The following is a 12,331-nucleotide window of genomic DNA, read 5'->3' as shown; positions in this document are numbered from 1 at the left end:
ATCAAAGGAAAACAAAGCCTGCTTACACATGCATTAAAACCTTATTCATAAAAGAAACAATGTTGAAATATCATAACTGAAAATAAATCTACCTTGCAGTAGCTCCAATGTTTTAATTACTGTGTTCATGGGTGAAAATACCTCACGGGAAACATTGTAAGTATTTAGGGGTTAATATAAGGAGAGATCTTCATTAGTAAATCACATAAACGAGGTTGTAATAAAGGCCAAAACAGAGTTTTCTCAAGAGTATGCTGGTCGTCAAATTTTTAAGTGATTACTCTTTCTCCAATTTATTTCCTTATGTAGCATTACTTATTTCCTTTATTCTGTCTTTGTTTAATCATAATACTTCACTCAAATCATAGGCATAGTATGAACAAAATATATGTTAAAGAATAGATTCATAAGTGGAAAGCTGGGCTGAGTGGCTCAACACGGTTGAGGCGCTGGCCTTCTGACCCCAATTTGGCAGGTTCGATTCTGGCTCAGTCTGGTGGTATTTGAAGGTGCTCAAATACGTCAACCTCATGTTGATAGGCTTACTGGCACGTAAAAGAACTCTTGCGGGATAAAATTCCAGCACCTTGGTATCCCTGAAAACCGTGAAAGTAGTTAGTGGGACGTAAAATAAAATAGCAACATTATTATTATTATTACGTAAGTGGAAACAGCAACGCATTGCTTAGGTTTTTTTGTTTGTTTGTTTGTTTGTTTGTTTTAAGAGTGACCAGACTGCTCTTTACAAATCATTTTCATTTTTATCATCATTCATCCTTCTTTTATTTTGGCCGACTATGCAGCACGTTAATATGAATTCAGCTTCATCTGTTTCTGCGCTTTAATCCTCTTCCAGTTCTCCTTCATCCTTTTACTCTGCAATCTCCTCCTTTCTTCTGTCCACTGTAGTTAGATATGGAATCTAACTCCTGATGGCCTTGATCCTCGACTTATAAGTATCCCTGTTGCTAATTTCCATTCCTTGTATTCTTATTTCTTCCAGGTCCTTCTTCATCTCCTGATACCAGCACACTGTAATTTTCCTGATCTCAAAAAAATCTTATCATTCATATTGATCGGTCTTCCCGGGTTCATTCTGTAGATATGTCTGAAGAACATGGCTCTCCTCTTCCGGATTGTTTCAGAGATATTTTCCATCTTGAGATATAATTATTGGTTTCCGTTTTTTCTGTGTGATCCATCCTCTGTTCTTTGGGGTCTCAGTATCTTCCTTAGAATCTTTCTCTCCACTAGTTGGCTTCTTGACCAATCGTGTTTTTATCAGTTCCAAACATTCAGCTGCATATAAAGCCTCCGGGTAGATAATGATTATTATTATTATTATTATTATTATTATTATTATTATTATTATTATTATTATTTCCGGCCCCGTGGTGTAGGGGTAGCGTGCCTGCCTCTTACCGGGGGCCCTGGGTTCGATTCCCGGCCAGGGCAGGGATTTTTACTTGGTCCTGAGGGCTGATTCGAGGTCCACTAAGCCTACGTGATTAGAATTGAGGAGCTATCTGGCGGTGAGGTAGTGGTCCCGGTCTCAAAAGCCAAGAATAACAGCCGAGAGAATTTGTCGTGCTGACCACACGACACCTCGTAATCTGTAGGCCTTTGGGCTGAGCAGCAGTCGCTTGGTAGACCAAGGCCCTTCAAAGGCTGTAGTGCCATGGGGGGGTATTATTAATATTATTTCACCCTCTTTGGGGGGCATTGAATCAATCACTTCTTTGTGCGTTGTTCTATTCTTAGTGCCCAGTATTTCTTCATTCTTTCTGATCTTCGTTTCCTCTCGTCTGCCGAGTTAATAGGTTTGGCTTTTAACGTAGATTTGTCGTGGAACCTTATATTTTCGTCTTTAGTTATTACTTTAGCTGTTCGATCGAATAGTGAATTTTCTGTAATTTTTAATTCTGCTAGATCTTTTTCAGTTTCTTTAAACCAGTTGGGTTTTGTTTTGCGGTTACGGAAGAAGTCAAAGATTATTATTATTATCATTGTTATTATTCATTCTTACTGTTGATTACAGAATGTTTCGTGCCTATAGTGTTAATAATTGCAGTTCATGTGGAGAGGAAATCTTTAACTTGCTAGTTGCTGTTTACCATACATATTACTGCTTATATTTTTAGGGATGATAATCTTTTGGGATCAAAGAAATGAAAGCAGAAATTATTTATGTTTCACAGACATTTTGTTCCATGTCTTCAGAAGAGAAAAGCACTTACAGAAGTTTTAGTCGTAGACAGTCTTTTTTACCTTCTGAAAACGAGGAGCAGTGTCTTCACAAAGCATTTCTCTTTTCTTCTTTAACACAGCAAAATCGAATATTAATCATGTCTCTTAATATTCGCCGTAAAAACATCAATCTAAATATGTCTTTTTCTTCTACTTGAAAATCTGCCTGTGAGTATGTTATTTTGTTCATCACATGCCTATCGTAGTTGTTTGTCAGCACCTGTGCATATTCCCAGTCGATTGTCACCGAGTCTTATATTGCATGATTTGTATTTTGCAGTTTTACAGATGTGATCATTATATTTTCTCTTGGCATGCTGTTCCAGTGTGTTTCTCTTTGTGTGTGCTTATATATTGCATATTTCTAATTTAATATAAGGCAACTTGTTCAGGATGGCCACAGAATGACTTCTGTGAGGTGCAATTGATTTTTATGATGTCAGTTTGGTTCAAAATTGTGGAATTGGATCTCAGTATATTTGCCCTGCTTTTAAAAATGTTTGGGACCCAAGTCCGTTGTTTAGTGGCACGTTCTTTTTCTTAACTTATTTTTTTGTCATTTGTTTTATGAGGGATTGTGGCCTATTTTATTGTGTTCAAAAGTGAGTTTAGTCTTATTGTTAACTGTGTTTTTATTCTATTGACTCTGTTTTAGTCAGTCTTTGTTTTTAATATATTTTTTCTAACTTTTTAAATTTGAATGAAATGTATGAGTTCACTTGAAAGGAAATGCCTTATTCAATTACAATCTATTTTTAAATCATTTTGTAAGAAAATACGGCGTTGTGAATTAGAATCCATCCATTATTTGAAATTCATAATCATTTTCTTCATTATCATTTTTAGATCCTACTCAGGGGTAAATTTTAAATTTTAATTATTACATTTCATTTCATCTTGTACCATTAGGAGCCGATGACTTAGATGTTGGGCCCATTTAAACAACAAGCATCATCCTCTTTGGGCTGTTTTCTTTTCCTTTAATCTTGCTAAGAATTCACAATTCACTCTTCTTGTTTTCCATTCCAATGGGATAAATTTCCATGAGCCATAGACAGTACTTCCTTTCACCTCCCTTTCTTCCTCTGATACCTTTACTATTCTTTGAGTGGTGATCATTCTTCCTCCTCTCATTGACTTGATGTCCCTCTCTTTAGACATTACTTGTTGTAAGGAATATAGTATATTTGTATAAAGAGCTCCGTGCTCTTGGAATTAGAAAGTGCTGGTAGACTAACTGTAGCAATGGTTCGTTTTGTGTCCCCAGTCTCGTGGAGGTGGCTTTGAATTGGAGGCTCACTATCCACAGTGGCGACGAGTCAACAAACCCATCGAGCGCCATCATGTGCTGCTGGACAGCCTGGCCAAACTCATGGAAGGTAGGTTTTATTCTCACTGATCTTTCATGTTAATTGTCTCAAGTATACTAAACTGTGTTCTTCTTTCATCTATATAAATCTGTATTTCCAACCCTTGTCTCCCGTTGCTTTACGGGGTAGTGTATGAAGTGAGATGAATCTTCGTAATGAGTTTTTATGACCGGATGTCGTTCCTGACATCAACCTCATCAGAGGAGTTAGTGAAATGAGATAGTGGGTTTGAACCCGTAGTTTCCCCATTTTCACTTCAGGCAAATGCTGCGACTGTACCTTAATTAAGGCCACGGCCACGTGGCGCCATAAGACCTATCTGCGTCGGTGCGATGTAAAGCAAATTGTAAAAATGATAAAAATAATAATTAGAGGTACTTCGCTTGAACATCAGTCGCCAAAAATTTTGATAAAGGGAGCTTGTACAGTACTTTCTTTTATTAGATGCCGCTAAATTAAGTGTAATTTAGACTGCAATTATTTGTAGGAATCGCTTGATATTTAAATTATTTTTTTAGAGAACTATAATAAGCAACATTTACACATTTTTAGAAGCCTTCTTTGCAGCTCAGTATCGTTGCATTCTTTTTTTTCAACGCTATTTGTTCGGGGCGTTGACCTATAGGGAGCGTGCACGGCCGCTCTTAGCGCCTCTAGCGGAAGAAATCGGTAACATTTTGGTGATCTTGTCTTGAGCGGTCAGTCCAGGCTGTGTAACTGTGGATGTGAAATTGTGCTGGTAGTAGTGTATCAAAATGCCTAAATCAAATAGAAACTGTTGTGCAGTGAACTGCCACAACACACAAACATGCATGGAAAAGGAATTACATTTCACTCATTTCCTGGTCGTCCATAGGAATTGGGCAAATGCAGGAAGTGGATTTCGGCTGTGGGAAGTATAAAGGAAGTATAGTACGCGAACCTTTTCTTGAGCCCTGAGGTCCACATTGCTGAATGGGAACTAGGGCTCAAGAAAAGGTGCGCATGGTGTACAGTACCTTATTTCATTTGTGACGTAAATCACATATTTCATATCATACAATTCAAACGTACCAGGTATGTCAAGTCAAGAACACGTTAATTTAAGTACACTTTGAAATAGTACATTTCATTTCAATTATGCATCGCAGCAGGTTCGTGTGTTTACGTTCTTGTCCTTCTATGTGCAAGTGTCTTTCTACGCCGAGTAATAATAATAATAATAATAATAATAATAATAAATGTTTTCCTGCGTTTCAGTGCAGATGGAACTCCATCGGAACCCACCAAATGCTCCGTCATTTGCAGTGAACATTTTCTTGGAGGAAAGCTAAGTAATATTGAAAATCATCCATCATATATACCATCTGTGTTTCATGAGAGCTATAAGATAAGAAGAAACATAAAAGAGAATGTGATGTATCCCGGTTTAAAGATCGAGTAAACGAATGAAATGCTCAAATATACATACGTCTTCTAATCACGAAACTCATGAATTGTTAAAAATGAGTGTATGAAAAACTACATAAGTCGGTGCAAGCAGCATTTGAGATTGAAGCAACGACTTTCGAATTCATTTGTGTTTTTAGTGGGAATGATGTAGGCGCACAGTGCTACTCAAGCACAGTACCTTCAAGTATTTCAGAAAAGGTGGATAAAAGTTGTGGTCCCAACCCCTCCCCCACCCCCCTGGACATACGATGAGGATTTCATTGATACCAGAGCATAAAAAGTGAGGCACAGTTGAAGGATTTAACAAGTGTTTCATTTGAAACATTCAATTTTTTACTTTCTTTCTTTGTTTCTAAAGTGTCTATAAATATAAGTAATAACGATGTTTGTTTACTCTTTTTAATGAAAATGAAGTTGGACCTTTGCTTCCTTGGCAGTCATATTTGGTGTACGTCGGACTACTGCTGCGCGAATATTTTTTACTGCTGTCGGAGTAGTCGAGAAATGCACTTCTAATTTTATTTTCTGGCCCAGCAAACTATCTGTACAAAATACTTTGCCTAGCGCTTTTAAAACATATTATCCTGACACACGAGTTATAATACAGTAGATTGCACAGAAATGAAATCAGAAACGCCAGCAAGAATAGATGAGAGATGTTACATGTATTCTTCGTACAAGTCATGTTATACATTTAAATTTTTATTGGCAGTGGCCCAAAACGGAACTATTGTTTTTCTTTCTCCTTGTTATTGTGGAAGAACTAGTGATACTTTTATTGTTAACAATTCAGGCTTCCTAAATCTTTTGAGTGAAGAGCACGTTATATTAGCCGACAACGGATTCCCAGGTTTTAAAACACAGTCACCTCATTCTTTTCGTGTTATGCCGCCTTTTCTTTACAATGGGAGATTTACAGAAGATGAAGTGTTACAAACTCAGAGTGTAGCAAGTGTGCGAATTCATGTTGAAAAATGCATACAGAGGGTGAAAATTTTCAAAATCTTGAAAAATATTCCGTATATCAGCGACATTGTTTACGTAGCTTGTGTGTTAGCAAATTTCTTGCTACCGATAATGAAGAACATAGAACTGTAACCTCTGCACATAATCCACTCGTATAAATCTGTCTTATCAGAACTTCGCTTAGCAACATGACATGTTATCTACTTATTCCAACTGAATTCCTCTTTATTTGCTTACCGGATGCTGCATGTCAGTAGCTTGTCAAAAGCACAGTCAATTTCACCGGAAATCTCACTCGCGAAATTTGAGTTTTCACAGATTCATAGATATGAGATATTTACAATACTGTTATTAATTTCGCCCTGTAACAACAATATCAGGTTTAAATGTATTTTTATATGTACAGCATTACAATTTCCATAGCATTACTTCATATTTATCTTGACGACAAGATGCAACGATATTTTTTGCCGTAACTATGAAACAAGTCTTCCAGCGGCATGCACTCTCACCGTATTAATTCTCGGAACTCCGTCAGAGCGCTCTGTTACTAGTACCGTGCACGCTCCCTATAGAGATCTTTTGCCCCTACTTGCACATTGTGATATGAACCTGCGTGTAATTGGAATGGAAGAAGTGTAGTGTTGAATGTGAGGATAGGAACGTTAAGGACGACACAAACACCCAGTCCCCAGGCCAGGGATATTAATCATTTACAATTTTAAAAACCCTGACCCGGCCAGGAATCGAACTCGGGGCCGCCGGGTGACAGGCAGACGCGTTGTCCCCTACACCGCAAGGCCGGACTGCATTCTCCTTCTGGCAGCCGTCTCCTTTCTGCTGTCCAGCCCGAAATGTTGGTCATCAATGATTGTGTGTACAGATATTTTTACATCTAATTCTATATACTTTTTTAATGGAGTTGTCACTCCATCAAAACTTGATGCAAAGTGGTGGCTGCAGGAAAAACCTGAAGCTGGATGGCGCATAGGAAAGCAGTTCATAGAATGGAGACCAGATGCCAACATTGAATGCTTTTTCTCCGTTTATCAGTACACACTACACAGATGTAATAGGAGCGGTGAATTTAATGTGCTTTGAATCAGATCACTGTATTGATGCAGTAACATGAACGGAATCAAATGAATTATTTCAGTACTATGAATCGAATATTCCATCACTACTCCAGAAGTAATTGGATGGGGAGGGGGCACAAAATATAAACTGTGGTTGGTACTGTTATATATGTTAAATTGATTGTGAAGTTGAATAGGTGATTGGGAAAATGTACTGCTGAGCATAAAAATAATACATGCAAAAGAGCATGAGAACTCTGTGGCCTTCTATGAGGTCCTCATGCATGAGAGGGTTAAGATTTATGTACACAAGAACCTCTTTTATCCGGCCCTTATTAATCCGGACCTCCGGTTTATCCTGATCGAAAATAATTAAAAATTATTTTTACTTGTACAGTATTTCTTTTACGGGGTCGACTCTTCTTGAATGTCTTTCCCGCCAAGGATAGTTAAGGAGAGGAATTAGAAGTAATCCGTCCACGGTCTATCAAAGGTACCGTCCCGGCATTCGCTTGGAATTGAGAATGGGAAACCGTCGAAAACCATTCCCAGGACGGCCGAGGTGGGATTCAAACTCGTGCTCTTCTGAATGCAATGCACAACTAATTCCGTGATGGTGAATTCGAAAATGAAACCGGCACTCCATCAGAAGAAACAATGATTCATGGAGACGCAACAATGCAGCTGGACAAACTGATGGCCTATTTAGAATCCTTGACTGAAACCACACCGGCAGAACTGTTGTTAGTAAAACGTCTTCGTGACCGTGCTGCGCGCAAATGATATACAAATGTAAAACAGAAAAAACTCACGTATTTTAGTGGATAAAACAGAGTCGTAAATGTAAGAAAAGTGTTCTTATTTTCTTTTGTACAATTGAAAAAAGGTATTAACTTACTGCACAACTTATGTTAATAGATTATATAACATGTACTGTATTTGGATTTTATTTTTTCCAGATTATCCGGATTTTCAATAATCCAGATCGGTTCCGGTCCCATTTAATATGAATAAACGAGGTTCTTGTGTATAAAGTGTATATTATGTATGTTTTTGAAACTACTTTGTTCATCTTGTTTCTGAATGTGTAATTTTGTTTGCAGGATGTAACGACTCATTGTCAACGATGGATCGCTGGTTGTCTAGGTTGGAGTCCTCCAACTGGATGTCACATATTAAAGACACTCTTAACTGTGCTTGTCTAGTAGCTCAGTGTTTAGACCAGGTAAAGATCAGATCCATTTTAGTAACTAAATATTCTTGAAGGAGTTCTTACAGTCTCTTTCATACTTCACCACTTCTCAAGTCACCACATATTTCCTGGCCAGAGAGAGGGTGTCACCCTCTAAATGGCCTGCCTTACCCCTTTAATGTAAAGTGTGAGAACCTAAATAAATGAAAGGATTTTTATGCCAAGCCCCTGGAGTTATATATCTTGTATCAACCACCTAAAAACTGAAAAATGCTTACAGATAACTTGTTTTGTTTTTTGAAATAACTTACTTTATTATTAACCCATTTTTCTCTCATGACTGTTACAACTACAGTAGTATGAGGTTTTAAATTGGAAATGCAGTACTGTGACTTGCTTTATTTTGATTGTGATTTTCAGATGAATAATATGTTCATGGGTAGCACTAGTACGTTTGTGGGTCGTATTATTGTTAGATATTGTGGCGGAACTTCCAGTACATCTAGCCGGCCATATTGTTCGCTTACCGGTCAGCCAATATTCAAAGAGCACTATGCGATGGGAGGTACCAGGAGACAGGCAGAAGACCTATGAATAGTTAACCACGAACCTATTACACTGTAGTTTTCAGGTTCCGATACGTCTTCATCCAGATATCTTGTTTCTTGCACTGCCAAAATTTTGATATAATATTCTTCCATGACTTTGGTTAGTTCCATTTGTTTCCAGTTTGAGTAGTAAATTCACATTTAATGTTCCTAAGTAATTTTTTTTTTTTGTCTTCAGTTTTTGATGAGATGTTCAGATTTATCTAAGCATTGTGGTGCAGGTTCCCCAGAATTCATAGACCTGCATGCGTTGCGTACTGCAACGGTGGATTTCTGTACCTGGGGTAGTTATCTTAACGGAATGACATTCCATAATGCTGTAGTCGCTAAATGTTTATTTGGTTGAACAGGCAAACCCATTCAGGAGAATAAAACTATGGTTGTGAGTCATAGCCTTTCTTTAGGCCGCCCCTAACATGGAGAACAGACACTGCATGATGGCGTCCAGTGGCATTTCCTAGACTGAGGGGACCATTCGCCCGAAGCCATTGGCCCCTTTAGGGAGTCAAATTATTTCCCACCACCCAACACTCAGTGTTGAGACGCTGGCTGTATGGTCTACTCCATTACCATAGCAGGATACCCTGGCCAGATATTGATGCGCTAAACTGCCTAAAAAAAAGAAAAATATTTGTTGAGAGCGAACATGTCATTCTATTTTAATTAAGTTGTTTCTGTTTCAAGTATAATGCTCTTACCATATGTTTTCATTTTCAGGTGATTTATAAAATTTATTACTCATAATTAGTTTCAGCAGACTAAAGAACCTAACAACTATAAATTAACTAACAAGGGAAGGGTGCATACCGGGGAATCGCCAATCTTACGTAAATTTTGCACATACGTTAAATGAACCAAAAATAACATAATGACCAAAATACTTATTTCAGAAATTAACTCATCTAACCTACAGAAAGCATTAAAATTTGTATGTTTGAATTAGCTAAGATAAAATTCTAAAAGAATTTAATTGTATAATGTCCACTTGTTCAATACACGTTTGCCATTTGATAAATGGTCTGTTTAAAAAGCTACATAGGATATGTTTCGACCTAGCCTAGAAGTCATCATCAGTTTAAAGTATTCTTCCAGCCAATCAATAGTTGTGTTAAATACGGTTGGACCCACATCTGTTACAACTAAATTCGTCCAAGATTGAAGCTATGAACATTTTAAACATAGATTTTCATTGCATTTGTTGATTGTATTTCTTTCTCAAGTTTCTTATGTATCACTGTTTTTGTCTTTCATCTTTGTGTTATTTTAGCTGATGATGACCTCTAGGCTAGGTTGAAACATATCTTGTGTAGCTTTTTAGACAGACCATTTATCAAATGGCAAATTTGTATTGAAGAGGTGTGCTTTATATAATTCTTTTAGAATTTTATCTCAGATATTTAAAAGTCAATACGGAACTGGAATGAAGTTCATTACTTGTTTGAATTAGCGTGCTCGGCTACGCAGACCGCTACTTCATACTCTACCACAACTCGCACTGTTTAATAGCTAATTTGAGACCATTGTATGGGACTAGTGGTTGTTTGTGTAATGGTAATCAACACAGGCAAAATTATTTTTGCATTGGAAGAAATCTATGAAACATGAGATATTAAGCTCTTATCCTCGCTTCGTTCGGTGTGGTTGGTGTAGAAACACTTTGTGCTTTCGACATTTCTACTACGAGCATCATTGTTGCAGAAGCTATAAGGAGCAACTTTCTTTCATGTGTAACGTTCCTTGTTATGCTGACTAACCTTTGTTTTCACTTTAACGGTCTTATTCTATTGCTTTTATTGACCCACAATCAAGGCAGAAATTAAATTACTTTTCTTAATGCCGCTACATCATTTACACGGCGTGCTACATAATTAATAACGGAATAGAAAAGATCAGTGGCGTGGTTCCTCGACAAGGGAACCCAGCCTGCACCGCAGTCCTGCATAAGGAAGGGTGCCAATTCAAACTTGCAAACTTTAACATTTTCTGTAGGTCGCATGAGTTAATTTCCAAAAGAAATATTTTGGCCATTGTGTTATTTTTGACTCATTTAAAGTGTGTGCAAATTAGCGAAAGATCCATGAGTCAAAACTGAACACAGATGGCTTCAGATATTACAAAAATAAATCAGTTGCACATCTCTTTTTGAAAATATTTTTGATTTTAGGTGATTCATCCTGCATATATAACGAACTCATAAGAGAATAAACACAATTCCAGGTCAGTGTGAGAAGAATGAGTGAAAGAAAGAGAAGAGGACATATGAAAATACAAAAGACCCCCATGTTACGTATACTCCAAAAATGTCCTTTGTCTACCAGCCTTCCCAACCAGTTGACCTGCAGATATTGCGTGATCAGTGTGACGACCTCCTAAGCAGTGTTGTTCCGACAGCCCCTTACTTCAGTTCACAACGCTGAGTGTACCCCACTTCAGCCCTCATCAGGGACAAGTTGGGGATCGAACCTGGGGCCTCTTGGCGAGAGGTAGACACGCTACCCTTACATCACGGAACTGTGATTTTATTATAATCTTCTTTCTCAGCATTTTTCTCACACTGCAGGATCTGCTGTTCTGCAAATGGCTCTGTAGCTATCTGATAAGAGAGGCAGTGAAGTCTGTCATGAAAGCTAAACAGTACAGCTAATGAGGTCGTTGAGATGACCACATGTCACTCCAGTATCTGGAGGCTGTCTGGCTTGACAGGTTGGCAGGCCTATTGGTCTGTATGTGCTACATGTAGATTGATTGATTGATTGATTAAAGTAAGAAGTTGTTGAGTATTTGTAATCTGACCTTTTTACGTCATCCTACAGGAGGGAGCATCAGTATTGGTCCATGGTTCTGAGGGTATGGATGCCACTCTTCTGGTGACTTCGCTCGCCCAAGTTATCCTCAATCCTGATTGTCGAACTGTCCGAGGGTAGGTTGAACTAATTGTGTATATTCAACATATAACCTATTTCATTGCTTGTTGCTGTTTTAACGTGAGGTAGCTAGTGATGTGTTTACATTTCCTGTTGTGTCATGAGGGCTTGCTTCTGCTTCTGCTTCGAACGCTAGCGTTGTGCCACGTCCTGGGGACCATCTGGTGGCAAATGAACGTACCATTTGTGTTGTATACAAGGAACTTGGTATACAGTGACACAACATAAAGTTTACTGTTTCAGTGATTTGATACAATATATATAAGAAATAAAACGGAATTCTTCTTGAAACTTGTTTGAATGCACGCAGTTAATGTTGAAATTAAATCTTAAATTGAATGTCTGTTGCATATGTACAATTATACAATACGAGAGTTCTATATACACTTAGTTCTATCTTGAGGAGATAGTCTGTTTCACTAATAAATTGTCCTGATAGTCGAAAACTATCTTCTGTGAAATTACAAGCGTAACTTGTAGAGAGAGGCAGAATGCTGGTACTAGGTTTATACTTGCA

At 37.8% G+C, this 12,331-nt stretch overlaps 1 protein-coding gene across 1 annotated transcript in view; it reads left to right on the top strand.

The window, feature by feature from the left end:
- The window catches only part of LOC136885570 (myotubularin-related protein 9), a 121,152-nt gene that overhangs the window by 86,284 nt on the left and 22,537 nt on the right, over positions 1-12,331 (top strand). The window contains exons 7-9 of the mRNA XM_067158218.2: positions 3,515-3,626; positions 8,194-8,315; positions 11,704-11,810. Coding sequence (XP_067014319.1) covers positions 3,515-3,626; positions 8,194-8,315; positions 11,704-11,810 — 341 coding nt within the window. The remainder of the gene's footprint in view (positions 1-3,514; positions 3,627-8,193; positions 8,316-11,703; positions 11,811-12,331) is intronic.

This window comes from Anabrus simplex, chromosome 14 (genome assembly GCF_040414725.1).
Source record: "Anabrus simplex isolate iqAnaSimp1 chromosome 14, ASM4041472v1, whole genome shotgun sequence".
In the NCBI taxonomy this organism is placed as follows: domain Eukaryota; kingdom Metazoa; phylum Arthropoda; class Insecta; order Orthoptera; family Tettigoniidae; genus Anabrus; species Anabrus simplex.
The sequence above is the reverse complement of the archived record's forward strand: the minus strand, read 5'-3'. Positions and strand labels throughout refer to the sequence as shown.